This window comes from Rhinatrema bivittatum, chromosome 8, assembly GCF_901001135.1.
Source record: "Rhinatrema bivittatum chromosome 8, aRhiBiv1.1, whole genome shotgun sequence".
NCBI lineage: Eukaryota > Metazoa > Chordata > Amphibia > Gymnophiona > Rhinatrematidae > Rhinatrema > Rhinatrema bivittatum.
The window spans coordinates 164,621,982-164,637,604 of record NC_042622.1 but is presented as its reverse complement, the minus strand read 5'-3'; the positions used below and the strand labels follow the sequence as shown (position 1 = coordinate 164,637,604).

The 15,623-nt window shown below is 49.9% G+C and overlaps 1 protein-coding gene across 6 annotated transcripts in view; it reads left to right on the top strand.

Annotated features, from left to right (window-relative positions):
* Window positions 1-15,623, top strand: part of KIAA0100 (KIAA0100 ortholog) — a 294,167-nt gene that overhangs the window by 58,404 nt on the left and 220,140 nt on the right. For 4 of the 6 annotated variants that reach the window (XM_029611003.1, XM_029611004.1, XM_029611005.1 and 1 more), the window contains exons 14-16: window positions 240-525; window positions 5,832-6,037; window positions 6,408-7,497. In XM_029611003.1, coding sequence (XP_029466863.1) covers window positions 240-525; window positions 5,832-6,037; window positions 6,408-7,497 — 1,582 coding nt within the window. Of the gene's footprint in view, window positions 1-239; window positions 526-5,831; window positions 6,038-6,407; window positions 7,498-15,623 lie in introns of those variants that run through there. The other 2 variants (XM_029611008.1, XM_029611009.1) reach the window with 2 other exon arrangements.

Genomic DNA, 15,623 nt, shown 5'->3' with positions numbered 1-15,623 from the left:
GAATGTCAGCATTATACTCTGTGAGAGCCTGCAATTGACAAAGATTCTTACTCATAAACATAATTTAGTGAGGGTAACATGGTTATGTAATATACAATATAACCATATCAGCACACAGTGGCCTCTTCCCCTGCTCCCTACCCCATGTGTTTCTCCCTGCAGGGCTGCTATTACCAATAACTGGAGAGGTGCTGCCTGCTGCGCTCTCATCCCTTCCTCCCTTGTGTATCTCCCTGTAGGGCAGTTATAATCAGTCACTGGACAGGTGCAGTATACAGCCAGACACAGTCTTTCTGGACAGCACTATCCGAGGGTTACAGATGGAGCTATCGGACACTTGCACTGAATGCCTGGCCAGAGTCCTGACCCTAGTTAAACAGCAGCCGGTGGATGGGGCTTTGGCGTCACAGGAACCAGTATGGCAGCAAGCCCCATGTGGCGATACAGCAGGAATGCCAGTGCTGCTGTGGAAAGTGGATGTCAATGTGGAGGATGTGAATCTGTTCACACTGTCCAGTGTGATTGGTAAGTGAAAATGTGAATGATTTTATCCCTATACATTGGATGGTGGAGGGACAGTATTTATTTGTGTGTCCCTGAGATTTTCTGTACTGTATGTAATGCAGTGAAGTGTGGTATGGAGCTGTACTTTCTGAGATCCTTGTACATCGTATGTGAAAGGGCCAGCATGGGAGTAACCGTGTAAGATTCTTTGCACATTATGAATTTAGGACGAATTGATAGGAGCAGTGAGATGAAATCCAGAAGGGAAACTGCATGCCCTCTTCTCTTGTCTACAGCCCAGCACTTATTTGGCATTCTTATCCAGGACATCTTATAAGGAGTTAAGTCTACATGGCATATACTGTGTGAAGGGGAAATTTTCAAACGGAATTTCCTGAACATATCCAGATCAGTCCAGATAAGTGGGTTTTGCCTCCTTATCAGCAGATGGAGCCAGAGAAACAAAACTTTGAAGCACTGCTACATAACAGAGAGTGCCACCTGCAGTCCCCTCAGTATTTCTCTGATTCCAGAAGATGGTAGAGGTGCAACCCTGCAGTCTGAGATTAAGAAAGAGAAAAGGAGAAATTGAAGTAGGCTGGGACTGCATCGGGCGGAATTGGAGGTGGATCCCAGGGATGGGGGGGACTCCAAGGATGATCCACAGGATGTCCCTTTGGACCAGGGGATGGTTCCAGATGCTGATGTGACTGTGGCACTGGGTGTGGACCCGGATTTGGATGAAATATATGAGGGGGATGATCCTCAAGTTGTCCGTTTATTTAAGAAATGGAACTATGCCCTCTTATTCTCCAAGTCTTGGAGGAATTAGGGGTTAAAGTGATTCAGGAGGAGTCTGATAAGGAGGGGGTGAGTCCATTCCTTGATGGGCTGAGGGGCCCCCCCAAGTGCCTTTCCCTTATATAAGAAGATCAGGATGTTGGGAAGCTATATCCCTTGATGAAGGAGACCTTGGAGATTCTGCGAGTACCGAAGGTGGATGCTGCAGTGTCGGCAGTCACGTAAAAGATGACTGTCTCAGTGACGAGGGCTGCCGTTTTGAAGGATATGCAGGACTGCAAGCTGGAGATTCACCTAACGTGGATTTTTTAGGTCCCCGCACTGAGGGGCCTGTCTGTGTGGCGTGCAGAAAGCACAGGATCCGGCTTTGAATGGAGATGGTGCCCTGCAGTCAGCTCATTTACAGGCTGGGGTGGCTTATGTAGCCGATGCGTTTTATGATTTGGTTTGCAAGTCAACCAGAAGTATGGTCTTGGTGGTGGCGGCTTGCAGGCTTTTGTGGCTGCACAATTGGTCAGTGGACATGAGGTCGAAGGCTCAGGTGTGTAATCTCCCGTTCAAAGGGAAGCTTCTCTTTGGGGAGGAATTGGATCAGCTGATGAAGACGTTAGGGGAATCTAAGGGGAACAGGCTGTATAAGGATAAGTATGCTAGTAAGAAGGTGTGGCCGCCTCAAACCCAGTTCAGGTATTCGAGGAGATTTCGGTCTGGTAGGGACCACCTTCAATGCATCTCCAAAGCCAACGGGCAACCACCAGCAGTCCTTTCATGGAGGCTCCAGGGATGGTGCGGGTCAGGGGGCCGGTGGTGGAAAGTCAACACAAGGAAGCCAGGGTGTCCCACTCCTGCATAGAAGCTGAGGGGGCAGCTTGTCCAGTTTTTACATGGGGTAGACTAGGATTACCTAAAACCATTGGGTGCTAGAGGTCATAAGAGACGGCTATGCTCTCGAATTTTTGTGCCCGGATAGGGTGATCTTTCTTGAGTCTCACGTGGTTTCTCGCAGCAAGTGGGAGGCTGTGTGGTGGATGCTGCAAAGGTTACTGGATCTACGTGCCTGTGCCACAGGAGGTGCAAGGCCAGAACAGGTACTCCATTTACTTTGTGGTTCCCAAGATGGAGGATATCTTCCATCCCATTTTCGACCTGCAGAAGTTGAACAGGGCCCTTCGGGTGCTGCGTTTTCATATGGGGACACTGTGTGCACAGTTGTAGCGGCAGTCCGCAAAGGAGAGTTCTTGGCATCCCTGGACTAGACTGAGACGTATCTTCATATTCCAATTCATATGAACCATTAGAAGTTTCTTTGTTTCATAGTGCTGGGTCAGCATTTTCAGTTTCGGGCCCTTCCTTTCGGACTGGTGATGTTACCACAAACCTTCACCAAGATGATGGTAGTGGTGGTGGCTGTGGCCCTACGCAAGGAGGGAGTTCTGGTTCATCTGTAACTGGATGATTGGCTCATTCGAGCAAAGTCAGAGGAGGAGTGCGAGAAGTAGCTTCATCGATGATAAACACCTTGCAATTACTAGGTTGGGTCATAAATATGTCAGAGCCATCTGGTTCCAACCCAATCCTTGGAGTATCTGGGATTCTATTTGATACTAGGAAGGGGAGAGTGTTCTTGTCAGACCGCGTGAGGAGGTTGCAGACACAGGTGGACACGCCTGCTTTGTCTTACGTTGTCAATGGCTTGGGATTCCTTTCAAGTGCTCGGTTCCATGGCATCCATGTTACATTTGATTCTATGGGCGTTTTGTGCACATGAGACCTCTACAGCACGCTCTGTTGTCCAGATGGGACCCGTTGTCTGGACAAAATCAGCTGCCGTTGCCCTGCTGCGAGAATCCAGGTCTACTCTCTATTGGTGGCTCTCTCAACGCAATCTGATAAAGGGAATGAACCTGAAACCCCCGGCCGGGCGGTGGTCACCACAGACGCAGGTTCGTGTGTTTTCGGACAATGCAACAACAGTGGTGTACATCAACCGTCAAGGCAGGATGAATAGTCAGGCAGTAGCTCTGGAGGCACGGCATTTGTTCATGTGGTCAGAGCGCCATCCCGAGGGCATAGCAGCTTTGCATGTCACAGGGGTGGAAAAAGTACTGGCAGACTTCCTCAGCAGACAGCAACTGGACCCTGGGGAATAAGAGTTGTCCCACAAAGCTTGGAACCACATTTTGTGCCTGGTGGGGAGTTCCCCAGCTGGGCCTCATGGCGACACAGTTCAACGCAAAGACAGAGAGATTTCTCGGATGCAGAAGAGGTCTGTTCGGTGGGCCTGAATGCTCTAGTGTGTCCTTGGCCATCTGGGATCCTGCTGTGTATGTGTTTCCTCCTTGGCCTCTGGTCGGTCAAATTCTGAGGCATGTAGAGGGTGCAACCTGGTTCTGTGGTGTTGGTAGCACCTGAGTGGCTGCAGTGTCCGTAGTTTGCGGATCTGGTGCATCTGGCGGTGGTAGGATCCCTTCGGCTGGCTCATCTACCAAAGTTGCTGCATCAAGGGCCTATATTTTCGGATCGAGAGAACATAAGAACATAAAAAATTGCTATGCTGGGTCAGACCAAGGGTCCATCAAGCCCTCATCTTGGAATTTGTGCAGCAGGGCTTCTCTAAGAGTCTTGCCTATAGGTCCATTCGTGTTCGTGTCAACTTTGGCTCTCTTAGGGGCAAATGGCGAGGGATGTTCTTGGCCTCGCGTCCAGAGGTGGTTTGTTTCTAAAGAGGTCAAGCATTTGCGACTTATGGTCCGGAAGTTATGCCCAGTTTGGAGCCTTAATTTGGTTTTGTGAGTTTTATGTGGGGCTATGTTTGAGCCTTTGAGGAGAGCGACTCTGAAGGCTTTGACTCTGAAGGCAGTGTTCCTGGTGGTGTTCTGTTCGGCCGGACAGGTTTCAGAGTTACAGGCTCTGTCTTGCAAGAATCCCTTTCTGCGGATTTCCCATGATGGGGTTTCCTTGCAGACGGTCCCCTCTTTTTGGTCTAAGGTGGTTTCCTTTTTTCATGTTAATCAGTAGACCTTCTGGCTTTTCCGTAGTGGTCTAAGGATTCCCCTAAGGGCAGGGAGCTACATCTTTTGGATGTGAGGAGAATTTGGTTGTGTTATCTGGAGCTGTCGAATAGATCCAGCGCTCTGATCACCTTTTTGTCCTGTATGGGGGCAGGAAGAAGGGAGAGAAGGCCTCTGAGGCTACCATTTCCCGTTTGTTGAAAGCGGCTATTTGCATGGCCTATATTTGTAAGGGCTGTCAAGTTCCAGGGGGGATGAAGGCGCACTCCACAAGATCGCTAACCACTTCCTGGGCAGAATGTCAGTTGCTGTCGCTTCAGGAGATTTGTAGAGCTGCAGTGTGGTCCTCATTGCATATTTTCACCAGACATTACCGCATGGACGTGAGGGCGCAGGAAGAAGCGTCTTTGAGCGTTCTGCGTACAGGTCTTTCAGGTTCCCACCCAGTTTAGGGGTGTTTTGGTACATCCCAATTGTCTAGACTGATCTGGATATGTTTAGGAAAGGAAAATTGGTTCTTACCTGCTAATTTTCGTTCCTGTAATACTACAGATCAGTCCAGAGACCCATCCCGTCACTGCTGAAAGACTGTTTTTGCCAACTGGTGGTTCAATTTGGTTTGCCTTTCAGGGTATTTGGGCAGTTGTTGATCATGGTTTGGGTTTTTCAGATTTAGTTTTCGAGAGTGTTTTGGACTCCAGTTTTTGGGGGTTTCCAACCCTCTAGTTTTCTCTGTTAGCTTGAGAAAAAAGGAGTTACATCTTGGCTTCTGTGCAGGTCAATACTGAGGGACTGCAGGTGACATTCTGTTATGTAGCACTGTCTCAAAGTTTTGTTTCTCTGACTCCATCTGCTGGTAGTGAGGCAAAACCCACTTGTTTGGACTGATCTGTGGCATTACAGGATCGAAAATTAGCAGATAAGAACCAATTTTCCTTTATTAGCAAAGAAGATCCCTTGGAAATTGACAACCCCCCCCCCCCCCCCAGGAAAAGTGCATGTTATGGGGTGAAGGGGCAGAGTTGGGGCAGGCCCGATCACATATGTGGAGCTTTCATTCTGAAATCCCAGCACATGATGGAACCTACTTGCTTTGTATCTGCAAAGTCAGCAGGGCTAAAATTCTACCTACAGCATTCTGGCCTATGGGATTTTTAAATGAAAACACGGGGAGCTTACCTTTGACAAAACCCTTGCAATGATGCATTGGCAGAAATAGATTTAACAAAGCCAGTGATATAAAAAAAACAGTTATATATGTTTGAAAGGGGACGGTGGGCAAGAATTTGGATGTCAGAGGGGACGTGTCCAGAGATGTGATACTAGGGAGAGAATGGTGTGGAGGTTATAGGAGCCAATAGGTAAGGCAGGATGAGGCTGTGGTGCATTTTTAATAAACATGAAGCTATATGAGAAAAGAAATGCAGCAGCATCAATGTACGTCCATGGCTGGACCTTGTCTGTTACTCATGGTGAGAGGGACATGTCTCTGACGCCTGTTCTGTGTGTCTCTAGGTGCAGCTGACACAAGAATAGATATATTGAGTTTCCACGGCAGCGCTGAGAGTACCAGGGTCAACTTGCAAGGCATGGTGCTCACGTTGGTGAAGTCTGTAACTCACAAGATGCAGCTGTGTTGTAATGCTCCAGATGTTCTAGAGCCAATCATGTGGGTCTCTGCCCTCTCTGTGACCTATCACAGCAGTATCCGAGCACTGGAGGTACAATTCGATAACTTCATCCTTGGCTCTCATGCTGTATACAAGCATTTTCTACATACCATGTGACTTCTGTTCTCTGAATTGTCACACCTTTATCCCGGCATAAAACATTTAATTGTTGTTTATCTGTCTGGCTCCTCTGCATTTTATACTCTTTGTTAAGGGTAGTCTATAGCAAATCTTTCAAATGTGTTGTAAATGGGAATCTTCCTTAATTGGCTGGATTAACTTCATTCTCGAAAATGTTACTCTGAAAGCCCTGCTCTGAATGTTCTCTGTATCATCTGGAATTGGGGGTGGGAAAGCAGGGATTGAGACCTCGCAACTTCACTATTTGATGGGATGGCCTGATACCTCTGTCTGTGTTTAGGTGCAGTGTGGTCAACATCTGGAAGTACACTGGAGTCCCTGGGATCATATGTACCTGTATGAGCACATCCTGGCAGCATTACAATGCAGTGACCTTCTGCTAAAAAGCCTAGGGAGAAGGAGCCCAGTGTCCAACCAAATCCAGGAGAAAGATGAAAATCTGGAGAGCCCTATGGAGAGGAATGCCAGCCCACAACTAGGCACATGCAGGAAGGTCCTTATGCTAACATTGGAACTGACCTCAGCAAAGTTAGATGCCATCTTCTCGGAGACTAGCTGCATCAGCGTGTCTGCTCAGCGAATCTCTCTGAGCCGGCATTGCGGCTCCCTCCAGGTGCAGACCCCAGAGCTGACGGCCAGCTTTGATGGCAATGACATCTTTTCCTTCCGGGGCCTAGAGGTGCAGGTGCTAGAGGAACTGGAGGAGATGATGCTGCACCGGAGCCCATTCCCAACACTAAAGACCTTGAGGAACAGAGTGTGGGCATTCTCCATTGACAGTGTTTCCATTGAGTTCCCCAATCAGTATGACTTTTCCAAGACCCTGGACCTGGCCATTGGTGTACAGAAATGGTTAAAGGGTCTCCATCGGTTGCCAAGCAAAGAGACAGGGCCCCTGCCACCTGACCTTCTCTTCAAGGTCAAACAATTCTCTTGGGTCTTCCTAGATGACATCTTTGAGGTGAAGCTTCGTGATAACTATGAGTTAATGAAGGATGAAAGCAAGGAGAGCACCAAGCGAATCCAGCTCCTGGATGCCAAGGTCATAGCATTGCGCAAGCAACATGGAGAGTTGCTTCCTGCCCGCAAGATCGAGGAGCTTTATGCCTCACTGGAGAAGAAAAACATTGAGATATATATCCAGCGCTCACGTCGCCTCTATGCCAACACACCTATGAGGAAGGCGCTGCTGACATGGACAGTCTCTGATCTGGAGGTCGTGGCACTGGCCGATGAAACCTTCCATGGGGTGGAGCGGGTGCTGGAGCAAATGAAGGATATAGATGGTGTGAGCGCTTTTCCAGCAGAGCAGTTGGAACTGGTTATCCAATGGTGCCGGATGGTGAAATGCAGCATGAAGACCTTCTTTGGTGAGACTTTTGCTTGGTAGGGAGAGTGCTATGACATGACCGATTGCTGAGGACCAGTTTTCTCGCAGGGATGGCGCTTTCTTATGGAACGACTCTGAAAATAATCTCCTAACTCTGGCAAAGGTTGCTCTGGGCTCTTTTGTGCATGAGTGCTGATGGTGCAGCCCAACCTTTCCCCTCTGAAACCTTACAGCTGGCTTGAGCTTTTTTCCATTATTATTTCACCTCCAAAAGTCAAACTCCTAAGAATGAGAGTCATAAAGTGCTTGGACTATATATAGCTATTTCCTAACATGTAGCTAGATGGACTCAGGACCAATGGGTAATGCTTCCCTGCCCACAGATGGAGACTGAGTCAGATTTCAAAGCTGATGTCACCCCACCCTACATACACCCCTGCAACACCTTCAGCAGATGGTGGATGTACCTCTCCCTATGGGATTGCTGTACTTTTTGGAAGGAGAAATTCTACTTTATAAATTGAAGTAAAACTGAGCCCTGCTCTCCTGAAGTAATACCTGAAGGTCCCTACCCCAGCTGAGAATTTCTGAGGCGATTTCCGAGATCCCTCAGAGATGTGCCTTGGTCCAGTAGCTGGTTCCCGGCATGGACTTTACTGCTTAAGCAGCTGAAAGGCAGTGGGTGCAGGAAGCCGAGCGCGGTGGTAATGGCCAAAGCCCTGTCTCTGTACTCAGCTGGTAAGCGCTGAGCCCAGGTAAGTGTGAAAACAAAAATGTACCTCCCGATTCAGAGACATTTGGAGGGGTTTCAGTAAGACTTCCTCTGGTCTCCTTGCTCAGCATGCCATGCTGACATTGTTCCCGATCCCGTTGGGGTAAGGGGAAGTGGGGTTCCAAGCAGTTTGAGCGGACCCTGGAGGATTTGGTCGGCACACTGCATGGTAGGCCACAACAACACCATCTTGCGCGCGTCTTTTATGCATGCCATATTGCCTCCATAGAACATTGGTATGCACAGTGCGTCAGCTCTGTGCACAGCTTCTAAGCACAGAACCAGGAACAGCCTAGGTGCTCAAAATCTGTGCGCATAAAAATTTTTAAGTGTGAGCCAATAGAACACACAGTTCCTGTACATACCCGGATTAGTACGACAGTGGGTTGAGCTTCCTGTCCAGCAAATGGAGACAGAGAAAAACTGAAAGGGTATCCTATATCAGGACAGAGCCCCCCCTGCATCCCTTCAGTATTTCACTGTCTCCAGCAGATGCAGGCAGTTGAAACTGCGGTTCCCTCTCTTTCCAAATTTTCTTCTCTTGGAGATTTCTTTCTTCATACCTTTTCAGGATCAAGCAAGTATTACCTATCTCGTTTATAAAATTTAAAAAAAAGAGTAACTTTTCTTGGCATAATTCAAAACCTGTTCCCTAAGGGAGACAGTTCTGTCTCCTCGCTCTTGCAGGGTCCTAGAGGGGCTTGCCCATTGATTATTCAGCCTAGGATTCCTTCCCCGGTGACCTTCTGCCTGGCTTGGGGTGAAACTGGTGGTTCAGTCACTCCCCCTCTCTGGCTGCTCTGACCCTTGAGAAGTCTGCTCGGGTCCCATAGCAGGGAAGAATTAATACCTCTGCTATTTAAAAAAAAAAAATAAAAAAAAAAAAAAAAAAAAAAAAAAAAAAATATATATATATATATATATATATATATATATATATATATATATATATATATATATATATATATACAGTATTTGCCAGCGTATAGGATGCACTTTTTTCCCCTCAAAATAGGGGAAAAATATGGAGTGCGTCCTATGCGCCGGTAATCAAAATTAACAGCATCCGGTGGGGGCGAAGTGACACGGTGAGGAACAATCCGGTTGCTTATTTTTCTAAGTGGCTTTCTAAGCGGCCTATTAAAATTGATCATGCTCATAGAGCCCCAGCAGCAGCCAATCGGGTGGCGTGCCCTCGCTCCCCAACGCCATCTTGTGCTCCTAACATATGACAGGGGCCGAACAATGGCACCGTAGCCCCTGTGACATAGTGAGGGCAAAGGCTATCGGCACCATTTTGAATACCGGCAGCCGAGTGCAGGAGATGGCTCCAGGACCGCTGCTGGACCACCAGGGACTTTTGGCAAGTCTTGGGGGGGGGGGGGGGTCAGGAGGGTGGGGTGTTTATTTGTTAGATACGTTGTATTCGTGGGGGTTCACCATACGTTTCGTGACCCCACGAATACAACGAATAGGGACATATAGGTTGCGGATTGCTAATACGTCGAAAACGAATGCGCATCCCTAACAACTGATCGACCTGGAATGGGACGCCTCAGAGGCCACCTTCAAGGGGGGTCGAGCCCTAGAAGCTCTCTACCCCTTGGACCCCGCAACGAAGGAACTCCTGAGGTTCCCCAAGGTCGACGCCTTGGTCTGCGCCACCACAAAGCGCACCACCATACGAGTCGAGGGTGGAGCTTCCCTCAAGGATGCCAATGACAGACGGCAGGAATCCATCCTCAAGCAATCTTACGATGTATCAGCTGTGACCCTACAGATTGCTGCTTGCTGCGCCGTGGTATCACGCGCCTGCCTGGCGATGACCAGGGACACAACTACACCAATCAAGGCATTAGTCCCGGAAATATCATTCCTCACGGATGCGACCTCAGACTTGGTGCGCACCTCAGCCAGGAGCCTCTCATCCATAGTGGCAGCCAGAAGACAGCTCTGGCTCCGAAGCTGATCAGCCGAAGCGTCCTCTAAGACAAGGCTCACGAGAATGCCCTTTAGAGGATCACTCCTCTTCGGAAGCGACCTGGACAAACTAGCCGACAAATGGGGCGAGTCCCCAGTACCCTGTCTACCAGAGAACAGGAGCAAGAGGAACCAACGCCCCTCTGCCCGGGCACCCAAGGGCAGAGGATCCCAGCGATATAGACCATACAAAAACACTTACCATACCCCCCGCCCTGCCGGCAAGGGGCAGTCCTTTTGGAACAGACACAACAAAAGAGGAGCCGACCCAGGCCCCAGCCGCAACACGCAATGAGAATCAGCAGACCCATCTACAGGAAGAGATCATAGGAGGCAGGCTTGCCCTTTTCTACCAAAGTGGGTCGCGATAACGTCGGACAATTGGGTCCTATCCATCATCCGAGAGGGGTACTACCTGGACTTCCACAGCATCCCTCCAGACAAGTTTGTGATTTCTCCGTGCCACGATCCCTCCAAGAAGAAGGCAGTGGAAATCACACTATCGAAACTACTCGCCCTAAAGGCAATAACACTGGTGCCTCCGCACCAACAAAATTCGGGGCACTATTCCATCTACTTCATCGTACCCAAGAAAGAGAGAACATTCCGGCCCATACTGGACCTCAAAACTGTCAATTGCTACCTGAAGGTTCCCCACTTCCGCATGGAAACCCTGCGTGCGGTCATAAGGGCAGTACAACCGGGAGAATTCCTGACCTCCCTGGATCTGTCAAAAGCCTATCTCCACATACCGATCCATCGCATCCACAAGCGTTTCCTACGCGTCGCGATATTGGGCCATCACTACCAGTTCCAGGCCCTACCGTTCGGGCTGGCTACAACTCCCCGAACGTTAACCAAATCATGGTGGTAGTAGCGGCAGCACTGAGGAAAGAGGAAATCCTCGTGCATCCATACCTGGGCAATTGGCTGATCAGAGCGAAATCGCCAGAGGAAAGCCAGCAAGCAACCACCAGAGTCAAGGAATTACTGCAGAACCTCGGGTGGGTCGTCAACACACCCAAGAGCCACCTGCAGCCCTCCCAATGCCTGGAATACCTGGGAGTCCAGTTCGTCACCAAAGGGAACAAAGTCACCCTTCCCCCTACAAGGAGAAGGAGATTGATGGAACAAATACGAGCATTGTTGAATTCCACTCTCCCCACGGCATGGGACTATCTCCAAGTCCTCGGACTCATGACATCAACCATAGACGTCAACCCGTGGGCAAGGGCCCACATGCGGCCCCTACAACATTCCCTACTGTCTTGATGGAACCCAATGTCTTAAAACTACTCCGCCCCCCTCCGGCTATCGGCGAAGGTTCAGAACCAACTACAATGGTGGCTACAAGAAGACCACCTGAGCGAGGGAACAAGCCTATCCCCACAGGAATGGACCTTGCTTACCAAGGACGCAAGCCTGCGGGGATGGGGAGCCCACTGCCAGGAGCTAACTGTTCAAGGGCAATGGGACGAAGAAGAGTCAGCATGGAACATAAACCGACTGGAAGCCCAAGCAGTCAGACTAGCCTGCCTACGGTTCAGTCATAGACTCCGGGGCAAATCAGTCAGTCATGTCGGACAACGCCACAACAGTGGCCTACATCAACCGCCAGGGGGGAACCAGGAGCCAGCAGGTGTCCCTGGAAATAGAACCCCTAATGACGTGGGCAGAATCAAACCTACAAGGGATATCAGCCGCCCACATTGCGGGAAAAGACAACGTCACTGCAGACTACCTCGGCAGAGAGAGTCTGGATCCAGGGGAATGGACACTGTCGACAACAGCCTTCCAGCAGATAGAAAACCACTGGGGAACACCAGCCATGGATCTTCTGGCAACCGGGTCCAACACCCGGGTTCCCAAGTTCTTCAGCCAAAGACGGGAACCGCTGTCCCAGGGAATCTACGCCCTCGCCCAGACCTGGTCTCAGGAGGACCTACTGTATGCCTTCCCTCCATGGCTACTACTGGGCGGAATCATCTGCAAGATAGAACACCACAGAGGGCTGGTACTTCTAGTGGCCCCGGACTGGCCAAGAAAGCCATTGTACGCGGCATGTGAAGACTTCTGGCAGGAAACCCTCTATGCCTACTTTCACACAGGGATCTACTCCAGCAAGGACCGATCCTCCACGAAGACCCAACGAGATTCTCGCTTACAGTCTGGCCATTGAGAGGTCTCGCCTGAAAAAGAGTGGATACTCAGGACCAGTGATTGACACACTGCTCCGAGCGAGCAAGTTCTCCACTTCCTTCACATACATACGAGTATGGAGAATATTCGAAGCCTGGTGCGAGGACCGCGACATCCTTTCATGGACAGTCAAAATCCCCATGATCCTGGAATTTCTGCAGGACAGCGTGAGCAAAGGGTTGTCTCTCAACTCCATCAAGGTACAACTGGCTGCCCTGGCCAGCTTCAGACCCAGGGTGGACGGCAGCAGCCTAGTGGCCCATCCAGACATCTCCTGCTTCTTAAAAGAAGGGGTCAAGCACATTCGACCACCTCTAAAGTGGCCGATACCCCTATGGAATCTCAATCTAGTGTTAGACTTCCTAGCGAGAGCCTCGTTCAGACCAACTCGCAGTCTGCCCCTACGGCTCCTGACATTGAAGACTGCGTTCTTCATGGCAATCTGCTCAGCCCATCAAATTTCCGAACTTCAAGCACTATTATGCTGGGAGCCGTTCCTCAGATTCACGCTGAGATCCATACAGCTGCGCACTGTACCCTCCTTCCTGCCAAAGGTGTTTTCTCACTTCCATCTAAACCAAACCATCTCACTGCCATCTCCAGATGAGCATAAGGACTCGAAAGACTCATGCCTTCTTCGCCACCTGAATGTGGGAAGACTCCTAGTCTGATACATGGAAAGATCGGAACCCGTACGAAAGACAGACCATCTGTTCGTTTTTCACAGTGGGAAGAAGCAAGGGGAAGCGGCCTAGCGGGCAACCATTGCCCGCTGGATCAAAGAAGTAATCAAGGCGGCCTACTTAGAGGCAGACAAGCCCCCACCTCTACAAGTCAAGGCCCATTCCACAAGGGCCCAGGCAGTGTCCTGGGCAGAAACCAAGATGCTGTCACCCGCAGAGATCTGTCGGGCGGCAACATGGTCCTCCATCAACACCTTCTCGAGATTCTATCGCCTGGATGTTCAGGCCAAGGAGGACACGGCATTCGCAAAGGCAGTACTAAATGGGCCACGGGCAGCCTCCCACCTGGTTCGGGAGTAGCTTTTGTACATCCCATTGGTCCTGAATCCATCTGCTACACGCTAGGAGATGGAGAAATTACTTACCTGATAATTTCATTTTCCTTAGTGTAGACAGATGGTCTCAGCACCCCGCCCATGGCTGCCTCGCAGTCAAGAAGCCCCGGGCGAACCTCCCCCCGAGTGCAACACAAGCACGGGTAAGCCAACCCTTAATTCTAGTTCAGACACCCATATTACCAGGTGTCGGCGCTTCTCAGTTGAATGCCCTAGCTGTCTCCAGCTAGAAACCTCGTCATCCAATCCGAGTAATCAAGTTTCAAGCTAATCAAGTTAACCAAATTAATCAGAATTATCCAAACACACATATATCCATAATTGCTTTTCGAGGAGAAAACTGAGGAACAGAGTCTCGTGCATGGGTATATGTAGTGCTGACGTCAGATTGAAAACTGATTCCGTCTCCAACTGCTATCAGGAGCACACTATACCTATTGGTCCCGAGTCCATCTGTCTACACTAAAGAAAATGAAATTATATGGTAAGTAATTTCTCCATTTTTCCTTAAAAATGTGTAGACAAAAGGGGGTGCAACTTATACTCCACCGTGTCCTATACACCGGCAAATACGGTATATAAGATCGGACAAAGAGCCTGAATTAAGCCTTTGCAGCACAGCTCACCCACGTTTGTTTGGCTTTGTGCAGGGAAAGCAGCGTAACGGGGTTCATTCTCCTGCTCCCACTTGCAATTGCAGCCAGGCTCAGCTGCTGTTATTTCTCTGCGGCATTTTTACCTTTCATCATGCTGCGTTCAGTGGGTTACCTGGCCTGCGGGGAGCCTGCTTCGCGGCTCTCCCGCAATGGACTGTGTTCTACCTGTTTGCCTGGCGGAGAGGGTCCCTCCGGCGGTGGCAGCGAGGTCGACGGTCTGTGGTCGGGCTTCCAAGTGTGTCTCTAAGCCGCCTCCCACGCAAAAAAACCGCGGGAACGGCAGCCATTTTGAGCTCTGCTGTGACAGTGGATTCGGGGCTTCAGTGGGGAGGGGAGCCTGATTTTACAGATTTGTGCTTCTAATGCACAAATCCTATTTAGCCAGCCTTCAGGAAGAAGATGATCCTTCTCTGGACCCCCCCCCCCCCACCTCCAGCAAAACTCCCTCGGGTATCCCTTCCCCAGCCCCCTAAAGTTCCATATCCACAGGGCTCCATCAGGGTCCAGACCACGTCGGGTATTCCAATTTCCCTGATCCTCCCAAGCCCTCTCCTACCCCTGATCCTGATCCAGATAAGATTTTCTTCTCCCAAATCCACCTATTGAGGGGGACGACCCTTGGGTCCTCAGATTGTTCGAAAGAGAAGAGCTAGATCCGCTCATTCCTTTTGTGTTAGATGAGCTGGGGATTGAGGTTCCACCTGAAGAATCCACATGGACCATATCCTTGCGGGACTTAGGGCTCCTCCTCGTCCGTTCACATTCCATCCCATGCTCATGCAGCTTCTCCTCCGAGAATGGGAGTCCCCTGAATCAGGTCTCCGAGTGGGTAGGGCAATGGATAAACTCTATCCCCTCCCTGACCAATGTCTAGAGATGCTTAAGGTTCCCAAGGTGGATGCTTCGGTCTCCACAGTCACCAAACAAACCACCATCCCGGTGGCGGGGGCTACGGCATTGAAAGATACTCAGGATCTCTAACTGGAATTGCATCTCAAGCGGATTTTTGAGGTCCTGGCTTTAGGCATTCGGGCGACAATCTGTAGCAGTCTCATGCAGTGGGTATGTCTCAGGTGAGTTCAACAATTACTCAGCACCCAGGACCTCCTGTCTGCAGAGGCAGAACAGGCAGAACGGATGGAAGCTGCGGTGGCATATGGGGCCGATGCCCTCTACGACTTACTCCTGGTGCAGGCCAGAGCTATGATTTCTGTGGTGTCAGCCAGATGACGTCTCTGGCTGCGGAATTGGTCGGCAGATCCTTCCTCTAAGTCGCAGTTGGGCACGCTTCCCTTCAAGGGTAAGTTACTTTTTGGTGAGGACCTTGAACAGCTTATTAAATCTTTGGGAGACAAAAAGATTGATAAGCTGCCTGAGGACCGTCCTAAACAGTCTTAAGTCCTTTTTTCCCCTCGCACTCTCTTTTCAGAGGGCAGCGCCGGTATAACACCAGAACGCGGGGATCTTTCCAGAGAGGTACC